This window comes from Gobio gobio (genome assembly GCF_949357685.1).
Source record: "Gobio gobio genome assembly, chromosome: 6".
Lineage (NCBI taxonomy): Eukaryota > Metazoa > Chordata > Actinopteri > Cypriniformes > Gobionidae > Gobio > Gobio gobio.
In genome coordinates, this window is record NC_137102.1 from 23,074,425 (window position 1) to 23,089,512 (window position 15,088).

General features: G+C 42.0%; 1 protein-coding gene across 1 annotated transcript in view; it reads left to right on the plus strand.

Annotated features, from left to right (window-relative positions):
• The window catches only part of cdc14aa (cell division cycle 14Aa), a 35,731-nt gene extending 28,707 nt beyond the window's left edge, over nucleotides 1-7,024 (plus strand). The window contains exon 14 of the mRNA XM_079819857.1: nucleotides 6,245-7,024. Coding sequence (XP_079675983.1) covers nucleotides 6,245-6,293 — 49 coding nt within the window. The 3' untranslated portion in view covers nucleotides 6,294-7,024. The remainder of the gene's footprint in view (nucleotides 1-6,244) is intronic.
• The last annotated feature ends 8,064 nt before the right edge of the window (nucleotides 7,025-15,088 follow it).

The window sequence follows — 15,088 nt, forward strand, 5'->3', positions numbered from 1 at the left end:
TGGTACACTGCGTTTTCATAAACTTTTCACTCTTCACACTATCTCAGTGTAAGATCTGGCTAGAAATTAAAATTGTTTTCAAATAAACATTTTTTCCTTTTAAAATCTTTTATTTCAGCTCAGCACAAGCTTATCTTTTGAAACCAAAACATCAGCTTCTAGGGTTTTCAACATTTTAACTTGCCTATAGCTACTTCAACAACCCAATATTCTATCAAATCATCATTATCAGAGTTTTGCAAAAGTGAGAAGAGCAAGAACATATTTATTATATAGTTTTCATTTAAAACTCGGTTAATCAGGATTTATATATCTTTGCAGCACGTTTTATCATCTTTATTTTTATCTCAAATCCTTCCTTCAAAAATAATCACCAAAGACTTTATTAGCCTTATTGTTATCTCATTTTCTTAGAGTGTAAATCTCTGTTTCTTTCTTTTTACTGCGTTTCGTTTACAAAATTTAGTCTAGTGGCCTGATCTGCCATACTTTCTACGCCTTATGGGTGTTCGAACACAATTACGTCTAAGATAGCCCTGCTGACCACAATTAAAACACTCTCATCTTTAGCTTATGGAGCAACGTTCAGCAACCTGTGTGCTCCAAAAGTGACAGTCTGTCTGAGAACAGAGCTCGCTCGGGGTCCAATAAAACAGACAATGGCTTGCAATTTATGGTGCTATCTGCTTTTTCACCAACATCACTTTCAGTTACTCAATTGTATATCTCAGTCACTTCTGGGATTTTCCCTTTGGGTGTACTGCACCTTACCCATTTTACAAATTAGTGAATAAACAAAAAAATCGAGAAATTTGAATTTTCTTGTTCTCTCTTTGTTTGTAGCCAGTCAAGTTGCTGATCAACTTTCCAATTACAATAAAAACATTTCTGCCCATTTCCTTCACTGGTCCACCAATTTCCTTTGAAGTGAGGGATTCAGAGCGGAGCTGCTTACAGCGTTTGCTCTTGTTCATCTCAAAATCTTTATACCGACTAATCAAATTACTGATCATATCCCTCAAAATGTTAGCCAGAATTTAGTCAATGTTCATACTCACCAGAGATCTTTAAACAGCTGTGACTTCTGCGTGATAAGACAACATTTTCCTTTCTCTCTTATCTGCCTCTTTTACGCAACATTTCACTGTTTGTTCGCATTTCTCACATACATTTCCCACAACAGCCCTTCAGTTTATCTCCCCTTTTCAACTGACTCATTCACAACTTTCAGTCTGGTGTTCCCTTGTTTGGGAAATCATGATATTTAATTAACTTCTCTTCCTTGCATGCATTTTTCCCATATAATTTTCTCATTTGACAAAGTACCGGTGTATCATATTCAGCTAGCTTGCTTTGGGACTTCCCCATACTGGCTGTCTGTCTGTCTCTGTGGCTTTTTCCCCTCTAGCGTACGCTAATGAATCTGTCGGACGTCTCCGTTCAGATCTGATCTCTTCACCCAAGACCAGACGGGCGGACACTCCCAATAGTGTCCTCTCTTATTGGCTCCTAATAGCCCAAAACTGGTCTCCTCGCCCACGTGATATCTCAAAATTTTAATCACGTTGCATTCTCATTTTATTCGCCCACATGGTTTCAGTTTCTATCCCATAAACAAATCAACCACGTTGCATTCGCCACAGAGTCAGACCCCACTATGGTTTATCCACCCCAACTTCAATTTTCAATTTAACTCAATTTTCAATTTAAACAATTTCTATTCATCAAAATTCTTCCCTGAATTTTAAGTTTGTCTCTTACCAGAAGCATCCCGTTGCCACCTCGGGTTCGTTTGTTCCAGTGGTTGGACCCTCCGGACCCCCTGAGCGGTTGGCCTCTCTCCCTCAATATGTCGGGGTAGAGCTGTGACTCTAAAGTCCAGGATGATCAGTCACCATCCGCTCCCGGGGTCCAGAAGGCACATCCATGGAATCTCCGCTTCTGACACCAACTGTCGTGGCAAAATTTCTACTATCGCCGCATAACTGAATAAGAGACAAAACCTTGCCCAATTGTCTTTATAAAGATTTAATTTCTTGCAAGAAATGAGTCACAGTCATACAGCCATCTTCAATGTCTGCAGAGTGCACTAACTAGACATAACAGCACTCCGCTTTTATCAGTTTCCCAAACAAAGTCACTCCTCCTGTAAATTTCCACACATGACAAGAAAAGCAGCACTTGCTCAAATCCCAAGTGTGCTGTTCATTTTAACTCTGATCCCTACATTTAGGCCATCCTGACCCCTGAATGTAGAACGTGTTCTCTATATTCTGTATATGACCTTTTACCCAGTAAGCTGGTTCTGTATGAATATATGCAAATCAATAAACATTTCATGCGCAATGTTTAATGTATAGCTATGATTACATTTTCCCATAACAATGGCATGAATAAAATATTTACATTACCAGCACATAATTCAGAACTTTTTTTCGAAAAAGTGTGAGACTGTATTCAGTTGTGTTAATGTACACTTTGTATTCATCAATGTAAACACGACAGCAAAGAAGCATCGTGTGTGGATGTTTTTTCATCCTTTCATACTTTCTTACCGCTCGTCTCCCGGCCTCCTCTGTCCGTGCAGACCTCGCGAAACCACGCCCCCCTCGCCACAGTTTGACTCCATCATATCGCTGGGATGATAATCCTCCGGTCTAAAGCACTATACACACCACCTGTGTTTCGAAGCAGATGCGCAAAGGGAAGTCCCGTTTCTTCACCTGCACAAAACGCCACCATGCTGAATTCCTAACTTTTTTTTTTTTAGGAAACCTGTAGACTCGATGTCCAGACAGGCTGGACACAATAATTTAACATGACAATGATAAATTGGAATAGAAAAACTACAGAAAATACAGACTCTACTGAATACCAACCTATTCTGCACTGAGCCAACGCAGAGCTCGGCGAGCGACTCCCTCTCGTGACGCAATATGACGCGATGTTGAAAAAAAAGCGCTTTTTCCAAGCGGCCAACGAAACGGCCACTTTGTATACTGAATTTGTGCTCTTATGTCTTTTTAAAACATTTTAAATCCTGCAATACCTTTTCATATGGTATTTTATATATTTATATTTATTATATTTATATAAGGTTATATATTAATCTAAAAAAATTTTTACCTGCAATATGCCCTTTAAGACAGCGATAATTACAAGTAGAAAAATATGAACCCAAAACGTGCAAAGTTTTACATTGTTTCCTCTGGAATATTCTAAAACGCTTAATGTGAAAAATGCATTAAGAAGACCATGCAAGACCAAACTCTTATTAATAAAGCATGTGTTGTTGTAAAGCAAAATGTTGTGTTCCTAACCTGATTTAATCTGCTTGCCTATACAAAGTAGCCTATGCGTTGTTAATACCTTTTTAAAGCTAGCCTACTGTAAGCGTTTTCCTCGTCTTTATAACGAGGACACTTAATTCTGTATTTTGCACACACAAGTCAAAAGGCATTTGTTTGTGGATAGTAAAACATGTCTGCAACATTTATCAAGTTCATGGATAATTGTGTGTGCATTTATTAATCATTTTTAGTCTAAAATCATCCCATACCTAAAATATTTAATACAAATAAATAAATATGTTAATTCAGATCTTATTCGCAAGGTCTCACACACACACTTCATCGCGGTCACTATTTAGTAGAGCACTGACACCGTGAGGTGAAATTATCACGTATGTTTACGACCCTCGGCTTATGTTGGATTTAAAAACTACAAGTTCAGCAGAGTTTAGAAAATCCTGTTCACAGTAATGATCAGTTTATCTCAGCACATTGAAAGCATGCATAACCGGAAGATTTGATGCACTACTTCGAGACACAATCTTCACTACTATTAATTGTTGGTCCCGAAAGACACTTCATTTGTTTCAAGTCAAACATTAACCAACTTTATCGCGTCACTGGACACCTACATCCTGACGCCAATGGGCAATGTTGCTTTTGGTGTTAGGGAAAGTTACTTTTAAAATGAATGCATTACAATATTGCAAAAAAAAAAGTAACTGTGTTACTTAGTTACTTTATATGGAAAGTAATGCATCATGTTACTTTTTCTCACCTGGGCTGGGCTTGCTTGATCGTTTAAAAAAAAGTTATATTTTTAGCAAATTTTAAAAGCCCTTTCAAACCAAAAGTGAAATGAATAATCCTCAGGCTGAAGGAAATGCAAATTCATGCCTGTACAGCTGCTGGATAGCAGAAGAAAAGGATGAAAAAAAGTGATTGTATCTAAAGTCATTTTTGATTATTAGTATGGTTAAATTGGATCATCGAAGGTCAGCAGCAAAGACATTGGTTAATAAAGTAATGCATTACTTGAAAAAAGTAATCTGATTACATAACTTGCGTTATTTTTAATGTGTTTCCCTCAATACGGACAGCTTGTGTTACTGGAAATTGGCTGTAATGTTATGAAATGTAATGTGTGTAAAAATGCACTTGTGTTACTTTGAATTGAAATTATTAGGATCATTTCACTTTGTTTCTGTTTGTCACTGGTGCTGTGAACGGGGCATTGCTCACCTTCATGTCATTCCAAACATGTATGCTTTTTCTTTCGTGGAACAAAAGGTAATGTTAGACATAGTTCACCCAATATATGCAAATACAAATAAGATTTGAGCTGCAGCTGAGGTAAAGATTTTCAGCACTAACTAATATTGAGGTGTCTCTCATATTATGTAAAGTTGCAGTCAAAAATACCATCGTTTGAAGAGGAATCCAGGTGACTGGGTAACCGGTCATGTGCATTCGTTGTATTGACTAATAATAGAAAGCTACTAGGTTTGAAAGTGACTTCTGTGTGAGCTGTGCTTCATAGATCGCTGCACTATTGACAGTAAACAACGGACCTGATATTTGCAGAAATTTAGCTAATGTGACAGAACCCTTAAGTTATTCATTTTTAAAGGGTTACTTCAGCGATGTAGCATTAAGCTTTGTATCAGTAGAAACCCGATAGTATATTCAAATTATGGTACTTTCCCCCCCTCATATCCCCCTGAGATGAGAGAAATATGCACTTTATTTCTGAAAAAATCCTCAGATGGCGCAAATATCATAATTTTTCATCATCTGAGGATTTTTTGGCCAGAGGCAAGAGACAACAGCCAGCAGAAGGAGCTAGTTCCGCATATTTTCAACCCGCCCATAGGGGAGGGATCGCACTCACAGAATGTAAATGCACACGGCCGATCGGATCGGGCATTAATAACGGAGCGGTGCGGAGCAAAGTGAGTGTTTCAACTTTTCAATTAATTCCTATGAAAGTTAAGCTTCCATATGCGATCTGAAAACGTGCCAGACTGGACACGCACTGAGAATGACTGCCATGCTTACCTCAGCTCTTCCCTCTAGTGATTAATGAAATCTGACTCCTGCTGCATTTGTGCCGTGCCTTTCGTTCGGCTCACTCACACGTTATTGAAAAGACACGTTCAGTTTTTAATTGTTGTGTTTATTCTCTAACTGAACGAAATGATTGTATTATTATGAAGATCAAAACGACGGTGGAGGTGGTGCTGTGGTGGGCAAGAGATGTAACCAGTGGCCGTGGCTTTGGGAGTGGCCTCGTTGAGCAGCGAAGCAAGTGCTTTCTGGGAGTTGTTGTCTTTCATCCATATGAGACAAAAATACATTTTCTGTCTTTTCTCAGTCTAGAAGGCACCAAATTCAAAAATAATACATAATACATAAATGACCCAGTTTAAATACACATTCATCTTCCCAGCGCTGAAGTACCCCTTTAAGTAATCTATTCCTATTTATTGCCTAGATTTTTTTCCCCCTATTAGTGTTCTGGAGGAGTCGTAGGTCAGTCTGCAGGTTGTGGACAGTCGGAGTTGACAAATCTCTCAGAGAAATCACATTGTGTATGATGGGCAGAGACATTGATTTTCTTAGCTTTAGACTATGAATCTGTCCAGGATGAGGATTTAATTTTGAGTCGATTTGAAAACACATTGTTTTAATTTGTCCTGCGTCTCCTAGCAATGAGGTGCTTGTTTCTGCATGAGTTTGTAGTGTTTGGAATGACTTGAAGGTCTGGTAGTGTGTGATCCTCAGTCATTTATGATGCACGGTTTTTCTCTGTAACCATTTTCAAAGTCTGCAAGTAATGCCTAGTGTTTTAAAATCTGTTCAGATTTTAAAAGTTGTGTAGTGAATTCCAGCCTGTATTATGCTTTGCATGTCCTTTCATATCAGTTTCTTAATGTCAATCTCTCTTTCCACAGTCCCTTCAGTCTGAATATGCTCAGTACTAAGGCTGTAATTATACACTGATGGCCACAGCTGACCTTTTAACCATGGACGAATCATTCTGTGGATGGATCTCTCCTAAAAGCTGATCAAATGTTAAACGCACACACACTGGGCGTAAAGTGTTCATTAATACATTTATACAGTGTTTCAATTTAGAAAAGAATATCTCTAAGTCTGATGTATTATTCACAAATGTATTTATTGATTTATTTTTGTCTTTATCCAAAATCAAACATATCTGCTGGGATTTGTCTGTGACTAACATTACAGTAGCTCACAATTTTGTAGAAAGTCACAATTGTAATGAAAATCTTAGCTGTGTGTCTGTGCATGAGTGCATGAAAGTATGAATGTGTGTTTGACGAAATATACATGATTCAGTTATGTTTAGTAATATAATTGTACAGAAATCATGATTTTTAAAACATTTTGTAGAACTAATAACTGAGAAATACCTTAATAACTGGAATATACTGTATTTTAGATGCATTAAACCGCTGATCTACTCAGATCTCTTCTTTTGTAAAGGCTGTGAGGTTGTGATTCTTTGTGCTGTACAAATACACACAACCCCAATTTTGTAAAATGTAATAATATATGTAATATTTTAATGTAATAGAATCTGTGATTTGTTCATTCTCTTTAACATTTATTTAACTGACTAAAGTACAAATCATTTTTTTTTTATTACACAAAAAAAGGTGTAAACTATATGACAAAAAAGGAACGATGAATACAATGTTTACCAATATAAAAAAATATAAAAAAAAAATTAAAAAGTAAAACAGGGAGAGTGTGGATTTCCAATATCAATATTAGGGCCAGATTTACTAAGAGTTTGTGCCAGCGCAAACCCTCTTTTGCCATTAAAAAACTACTGTCAGGATTTACTAAAGACCCGCAGTGAAAAACTAGCGTTGAAAAGGCGTGGACAAGGTTATTATTGCGGCTGACCTTATTGCATATGCATAGGAGTTTCCCTTTCAGACGCAAAATTTATGGGAGGAGAGTATTTAAGTGAATTATGATTTACTAAGGTTTGCACTCATCAATTTACTGGTATTTGCGCCATAATTTAACGGCCCAAAAAAGCATGTCTTAAACAAACTATGCTAACTGATAGATTGCGCTGGTCATTATGGAAATGATCCGGCTGCGTCTGTGTGCTTTAATTTGCAGTAGATCATGCAAACTTTCCACTCCCATCTGCACTTTTTTGGAATTGCACTCTCACACTAATTTGCCCTGTTTAGCAAATCTGGCCCTTAAAGGGATAGTTCACCCAAAAATGAAAATTAGCCCATGATTTACTCACCCTCAAGTCATCCTAAGTGTATATGACGTTCTTCTTTCAGACGAATAAAATCTGAGTTATATTACAAAAGTCCAGGCTAATCCAAGCATTAGAATTGGATTCATAGTTGCTCTGTTTTTGAAGCAGTGGCGAAGGCAGAAAGTTGATGATGGGTGGGCCTCTAATAGTGTGGGTGGGCCGGAATAATTCGCATTACCCCCTTAATTTGAAAGAAAAATCCAAAAATCCGACTGAAACATAGCTAAAAGTATTCTGAAGCCTATATGTTGGATCTTTTATTGTCTATTGTCTTTTAATATAGTCAACTTCTACATGTTGATGCCTTCTCAAGCCCCCGTACGAGCTGTGTTTGTAATGTTTGAGCACGACGCGCGGATTGACCGTTTGCAAGGTTGCTTTAAAATTCCGCTATTGCTACTAGTGTCGCAGAAACTAAATACTGTAAGCACTAAGCTCCATGTGATCATTCAAAGTGTGGGCGGCTGTAACGTGTAACCTGATAACTATATCACGAAGAGAAATCACAATGTCCTGTATCGACAACCTGCCAATAATAAACGTGCTCACAAATATTACATGCAAATATATATGATTGCTACGCCACGGCGGGCCAGACTAAAAACCTACCCATAGCTTACCTTGTATTTCAACCTCTAGCTGTCAATCTTACATACTGCACCTTTAAATAAATCTGCATATATTGGTAACATGGATTCCAAGATATGTGAAAATAAATGAAGCTATTATAAAGGGTAGGCTACACAAAGGGAAAGTCTTTGCTAATCTATTAATGGGAAATATTACACTTTTAAATAGATTACATTTATAACCATAGATTTGGCCAAATGACTGAATAGTTAGGGACAGGACAGCAGGGACAGAAATGGAAAAATTAGAAACATAAAGTAGTAAATCATCTGCATATAAACTCGACATAATGTCGAATTTGCCTGTAATACTAATAGTTTGATTCAAAGGCGACAGAAAGAGGTTTAATGTCTACTGCAAATTAAAAAGACCGACAAAAGTCCTTACTGAGGCCAGTGGAGAAGAATAAAGCAATTTAATCCATGAAATAATTTTTCCAAAACCAAACTTTTCCAGAGTTTAAAATAAATAATTCCACTCCACTCCATCAAATGCTTTCTTAGTGTAACGGTTTTCCACTGACGAGGCAAGTTGTAGACCCAAGTGCAGTTTTATTCAATGTGAATCTTAACATAAATCTTAAATCAAAACATGGAACAAAGACATGGCAAAAGAAAGACTTGGCATAAATCTCACCTAAACAGCAGGTTACAACATCAATAACAGACGAGGACACATGGCAAACATGAGGCCTAAATATACTGAGACTAATGACAAGACAAGTGACACCTGTGAACAGTGATTAAACAATGAACCAATGACATGACACAACACATGAGGGCATGGGAATCACATGACTATAGGCTTGTTCGACTTCACCCAGCGATGCGCAGACCGATCGGCGGCTGACTTGAAGCAGTGCATGCCGGTTAGAAATTTTGTCCGACTTGAGGCAGCGCCGACGCCACGTGACAGTGACGTATGTCAACAAAGTGCCGCGAGAGCGATTCGAGAGCAGCCGGCGATTACAGCCGGTGCAATTTCTCCAGAGCAGCTGCTCGAGGCTGCAGGGGCTCTGATGACGACACAGCCGTTCCACGATTGGCCAGATTCACCGCATGACAGCGATCACGTGTGTTTCGTGTTTATTCTAAAACCTTCATCTCCACTAATGCGCACAAATCTGTTTTTTATAACAGTAAAACCTCCTTTCATGTAGTCGCAATGTTATATTGTCATGTTTATCAAAATAGAACGGATTAAAAACATAGACCCCACTTCATTGATAGTGTAGGCTTATATGTTGAACTTTATTCTTGTACAAACACACCCTGTATTAAGCAGTACATGAAGTATTACATGACAATAATGTGTCTGATACATCTGTGTATTGCCAAATATTGCATTTATTTCACTTCAGCTGATAAAGTATGCAAACACAGCGTGAGCATCACTGCGGGAAGCAGAAAGTGTCCGACTTCACATCTCCGTTTGCAGCCGCTCCCCGCCTGCACGCGGCTACTCTCGCTGATCTGTTGCATCCAGCCGCAGCCGATGTCGAACACACCTAATGAAACATGACAAAACCAGGAAGTGCATGACAAGACTGTGAACATGACACACTAAAACATAACCAAGAACAATGAACATGAACCAACACCAAAACACCCTGTGACAGATCCCCCCCTCTATGGGCGGCCCCTGACGCCCAAAAAACACCAACACACCAATAGCCTAACAACACCAGACCCAGACGTGACGTGGACGGGCCTGGGGGCGTGGGCGGACCTGGACCCTGTGGCGTGGGCGGACCTGGACCCTGTGGCGTGGGCGGACCTGGACCCTGTGGCGCGGGCGGACCTGGACCCTGTGGCGTGGGCAGACCTGGACCCTGTGGCGTGGGCGGACCTGGACCCTGTGGCGTGGGCGGACCTGGACCCTCAGGCGTGGAAGGACCTGGACCCTCAGGCGTGGGCGGACCTGGACTCTGTGGCGTGGGCGGACCTGGACCCTGTGGCGTGGGCGGACCTGGACCCTGTGGCGTGGGAGGACCTGGACCCTGTGGCGTGGGCGGACCTGGACCCTCAGGCGTGGGAGGACCTGGACCCTCAGGCGTGGGAGGACCTGGACCCTCAGGCGTGGGCGGACCTGGACTCTGTGGCATGGGCGGACCTGGACCCTGTGGCGTGGGCGGACCTGGACCCTGTGGCGTGGGAGGACCTGGACCCTGTGGCGTGGGCGGACCTGGACCCTCAGGCGTGGGAGGACCTGGACCCTGTGGCGTGGGCGGACCTGGACCCTCAGGCGTGGGAGGACCTGGACCCTCCATCGTGGGCGGATCTGGACTCTGTGGCGTGGGCGGACCTGGACCCTGTGGCGTGGGCGGACCTGGACCCTGTGGCGTGGGCGGACCTGGACCCTCAGGCGTGGGAGGACCTGGACCCTGTGGCGTGGGCGGATCTGGACTCTGTGGCGTGGGCGGACCTGGACCCTGTGGCGTGGGAGGACCTGGACCCTGTGGCGTGGGCGGACCTGGACCCTCAGGCGTGGGAGGACCTGGACCCTCAGGCGTGGGCGGACCTGGACTCTGTGGCGTGGGCGGACCTGGACCCTGTGGCGTGGGAGGACCTGGACCCTGTGGCGTGGGCGGACCTGGACCCTCAGGCGTGGGAGGACCTGGACCCTCAGGCGTGGGCGGACCTGGACCCTGTGGCGTGGGCGGACCTGGACCCTCAGGCGTGGAAGGACCTGGACCCTCAGGCGTGGGCGGACCTGGACTCTGTGGCGTGGGCGGACCTGGACCCTGTGGCGTGGGCGGACCTGGACCCTGTGGCGTGGGAGGACCTGGACCCTGTGGCGTGGGCGGACCTGGACCCTCAGGCGTGGGAGGACCTGGACCCTCAGGCGTGGGCGGACCTGGACTCTGTGGCGTGGGCGGACCTGGACCCTGTGGCGTGGGAGGACCTGGACCCTGTGGCGTGGGCGGACCTGGACCCTCAGGCGTGGGAGGACCTGGACCCTCAGGCGTGGGAGGACCTGGACCCTCAGGCGTGGGCGGACCTGGACTCTGTGGCATGGGCGGACCTGGACCCTGTGGCGTGGGCGGACCTGGACCCTGTGGCGTGGGAGGACCTGGACCCTGTGGCGTGGGCGGACCTGGACCCTGTGGCGTGGGCGGACCTGGACCCTCAGGCGTGGGAGGACCTGGACCCTGTGGCGTGGGCGGACCTGGACCCTCAGGCGTGGGAGGACCTGGACCCTCCATCGTGGGCGGACCTGGACTCTGTGGCGTGGGCGGACCTGGACCCTGTGGCGTGGGCGGACCTGGACCCTGTGGCGTGGGCGGACCTGGACCCTCAGGCGTGGGAGGACCTGGACCCTGTGGCGTGGGCGGACCTGGACTCTGTGGCGTGGGCGGACCTGGACCCTGTGGCGTGGGAGGACCTGGACCCTGTGGCTTGGGCGGACCTGGACCCTCAGGCGTGGGAGGACCTGGACCCTCAGGCGTGGGCGGACCTGGACTCTGTGGCGTGGGCGGACCTGGACCCTGTGGCGTGGGAGGACCTGGACCCTGTGGCGTGGGCGGACCTGGACCCTCAGGCGTGGGAGGACCTGGACCCTCAGGCGTGGGAGGACCTGGACCCTCAGGCGTGGGAGGACCTGGACGGCCATGGCGGCAACGGCAGTTCAGGGGGCCACGGAGGCGTGGCCTTCGTGGCCTCCATGTACCCCTTACAGTTTCCACTGAAGAGGCAAGTTGTTGGACCCAAGTGCAGCTTTTAATCAAAATATCAAAACGTAAAACAAACACATGGCAATACTAGAAACAAAGACCCATCTGGTCCTGGACTTTTCCCAGACTATAAGGAAGAAACAGCTGCATAAAGTTCTTCAATACTAATTGGCTCATTTAACCCTTAATCATCCCTTGGGGTCCAGCTGACCCCACTGGACTTTTCCTCCATTTTTAAAAAGTGTTCCCTTCATCTCAGGGCCATGAGACTCTGTGACTTTTCCTAAATAATCTATCTAAACATGCACAAAAAAATCTGGGCTTGATTTGGTTGTTCTAAAGGTGTGTAAAAAATGTTTTACCGTTTTTTACCGTATTGACCCCACATTGAAAATGAATGGGAAAGTGTAAAAAATACTTTTTTTTTTCACTTTTTTTGTCAAAATAAATTAACTAAATCCAGTATAAATCTGAAAATGTCCACATTTATATCAAGGTCTGGTCCTAGAGCATAAACACAAAGTAGAACAAACTTTCTATCTCATACACACACACGTACACACACACACACATGTGTGTGACTGCAACAGGGAGTATTTTTATTGAAATTGGCAAATAAAATCAACAAAACTGGCATAAATCTGAAAGATTTTCATACATAAATGAAGTACTAATACTAGAGCACAAATGCGATATGGAACAAGCATGTTCACACACACACACACACACACACACACACACACACACACACACACACACACACACACACACACACACACACACACACACACACACACACACACACACACACACACACACACACACACACACACACACACACACACACACACACACACACACACACACACACACAAAAACACAAACACAGGTGTCTGGAGCATTTGTTTATTTTATTTTGGCAATGAATGTGAAAATGTAAAAAATGCTTTTTTTTCACTTTGTTTGTAAAAAAAATCAACTAAATCCAGTATAAATCTGAAAATGTCTACATTTATATCAAGATCTGGTCCTAGAGCATAAACACAAAGTGGAACGAACTTTCTGTCTCATACACACACGCACACACACACACACACACACACACACACACACACACACACACACACACACACACACACACACACACACACACACAAAAACACAAACACAGGTGTCTGGAGCATTTGTTTATTTTATTTTGGCAATGAATGTGAAAATGTAAAAAATGCTTTTTTTTCACTTTGTTTGTAAAAAAAATCAACTAAATCCAGTATAAATCTGAAAATGTCTACATTTATATCAAGATCTGGTCCTAGAGCATAAACACAAAGTGGAACGAACTTTCTGTCTCATACACACACGCACACACACACACACACACACACACACACACACACACACACACACACACACACACACACACACACACACACACACACACACACACACACACACACACACACACACACACACACACACAACATGTGTGTGACTGCAACAGAGAGCATTTTTAAAGAAACTGGCAAATAAAATCAACAAAACTGACATAAATCTGAAAAAATTCCATACATAAATGAAGGACAAATACTAGAGCACAAATGCAACATGGAACAATCATGAGAAAGAGAGGGAAAATGGCAAATAAAAGAAAGATGAAAGGCAGCTTAACTTTTGCATAACTTTCCTATGGACCTCTAGTGGATAATGTGGTCATTGCACTATCTTTCTCTTTAACTATAATTCCTAAAGTTTTTCCACAAACCTACAGATGGCGGTATTCTAACCCTAACACATAGAGCAATGTCCAAAAACTATTTATATTTATTTAAGATCATCATTCAAGTGATTTTTTCATTAAAAAAAAATTATTTTTAATGAGCCAATTTATGACATAGTTAAGTATTTGTGCAGTAAATAGGTAAAAAACTACCAAATACCCACAAAAACACAGCATAAATGTATAGTTGAGAAGTAAATAAAAAAAATTATATATAGTTTTCCATGTAAAAAAATTATATTTCCTTATGCAATCGCTCTGTAAAAGTTTGGGGTCTATCTGACCCCAAGGGACTCAAATGTAAACCCTACTTGAGGGACGATTAAGGGTTAATTCCTCTGAAGACGACTGTTCAATAGAAGGCACAACTAGGTTATTGAAAAAATCATCAAAGCTTCAGTTCAGAACAAAGCACAGTACAGATGAGTACAAGGGCATAAACTGAGTACAGAATTAATCTTTAAAGGACTGGTAGTAATACCTGAATCAGTTTGGATATATATATATAGGCCTTGCTCAAGGGTCTCACCTCAGTCGTGGTATTGAGGGTGGAGGAGGGCGTTATTCACTCCCCTCACCTACAACACCTACAACACCTACTGGACCTGAGACTCAAACCCGCAACCTTCCGGTTACAAGTCCGACTCTCTAACCATTAGGCCACGACTGCCCCTAAGCGAAAGATCCTTAGCAGAGGATGGTTGTGTTGCAGTCATCAAAATTTGTTTATATTTACAAAATACAATTAAGTTGGTCAGTGAATTTTTGTTTTTGTTTTGTACTATTGCCATTTAAATAAAGGTTAAAGAGAATGAACAAAACACAGATTCTTTTGTTACATTTTAACAAATGTTCCCACTTTTCTGCAACATAAACAATACAACTGTTCATTGTTAGCTCAGGTCTATTAAATAAACTTAATGGTCATTAGATAACATTAGTTAACTACATTAGTTAACATGAACTAATAATGAACTGCACTTATAAAGCATTTATTTATCTTTGTTAATGTTAATTTCAACATTTACTAATACATTATTAAAATCGTATTAACATTAGTTAATGCACTGTTATCTAACGTGAACAAACCATGAACAGCTGTATTTATATTAACTAACGTTAACAAAGATGAACAAATACAGTAACAAATGTACTGCTCATGGTTAGTTCATGTTAGTTAATACATTAACTAATGTTAACTAATGACCATTATTCTAAAGTGTTACCAATAAGATTAACTAAGATTAATACTTTCTGTAGAAGTATTGTTCATTGTTAGTTAATGTTAACTAATGCAATTAACTAATATTAGCAAATGGATCCTTATTGTAAAGTATTATACATGGTTATTGGAGGTAAGAACTCAAAGTACCAATTGATTATATGCACAAGTAGGAGGATAT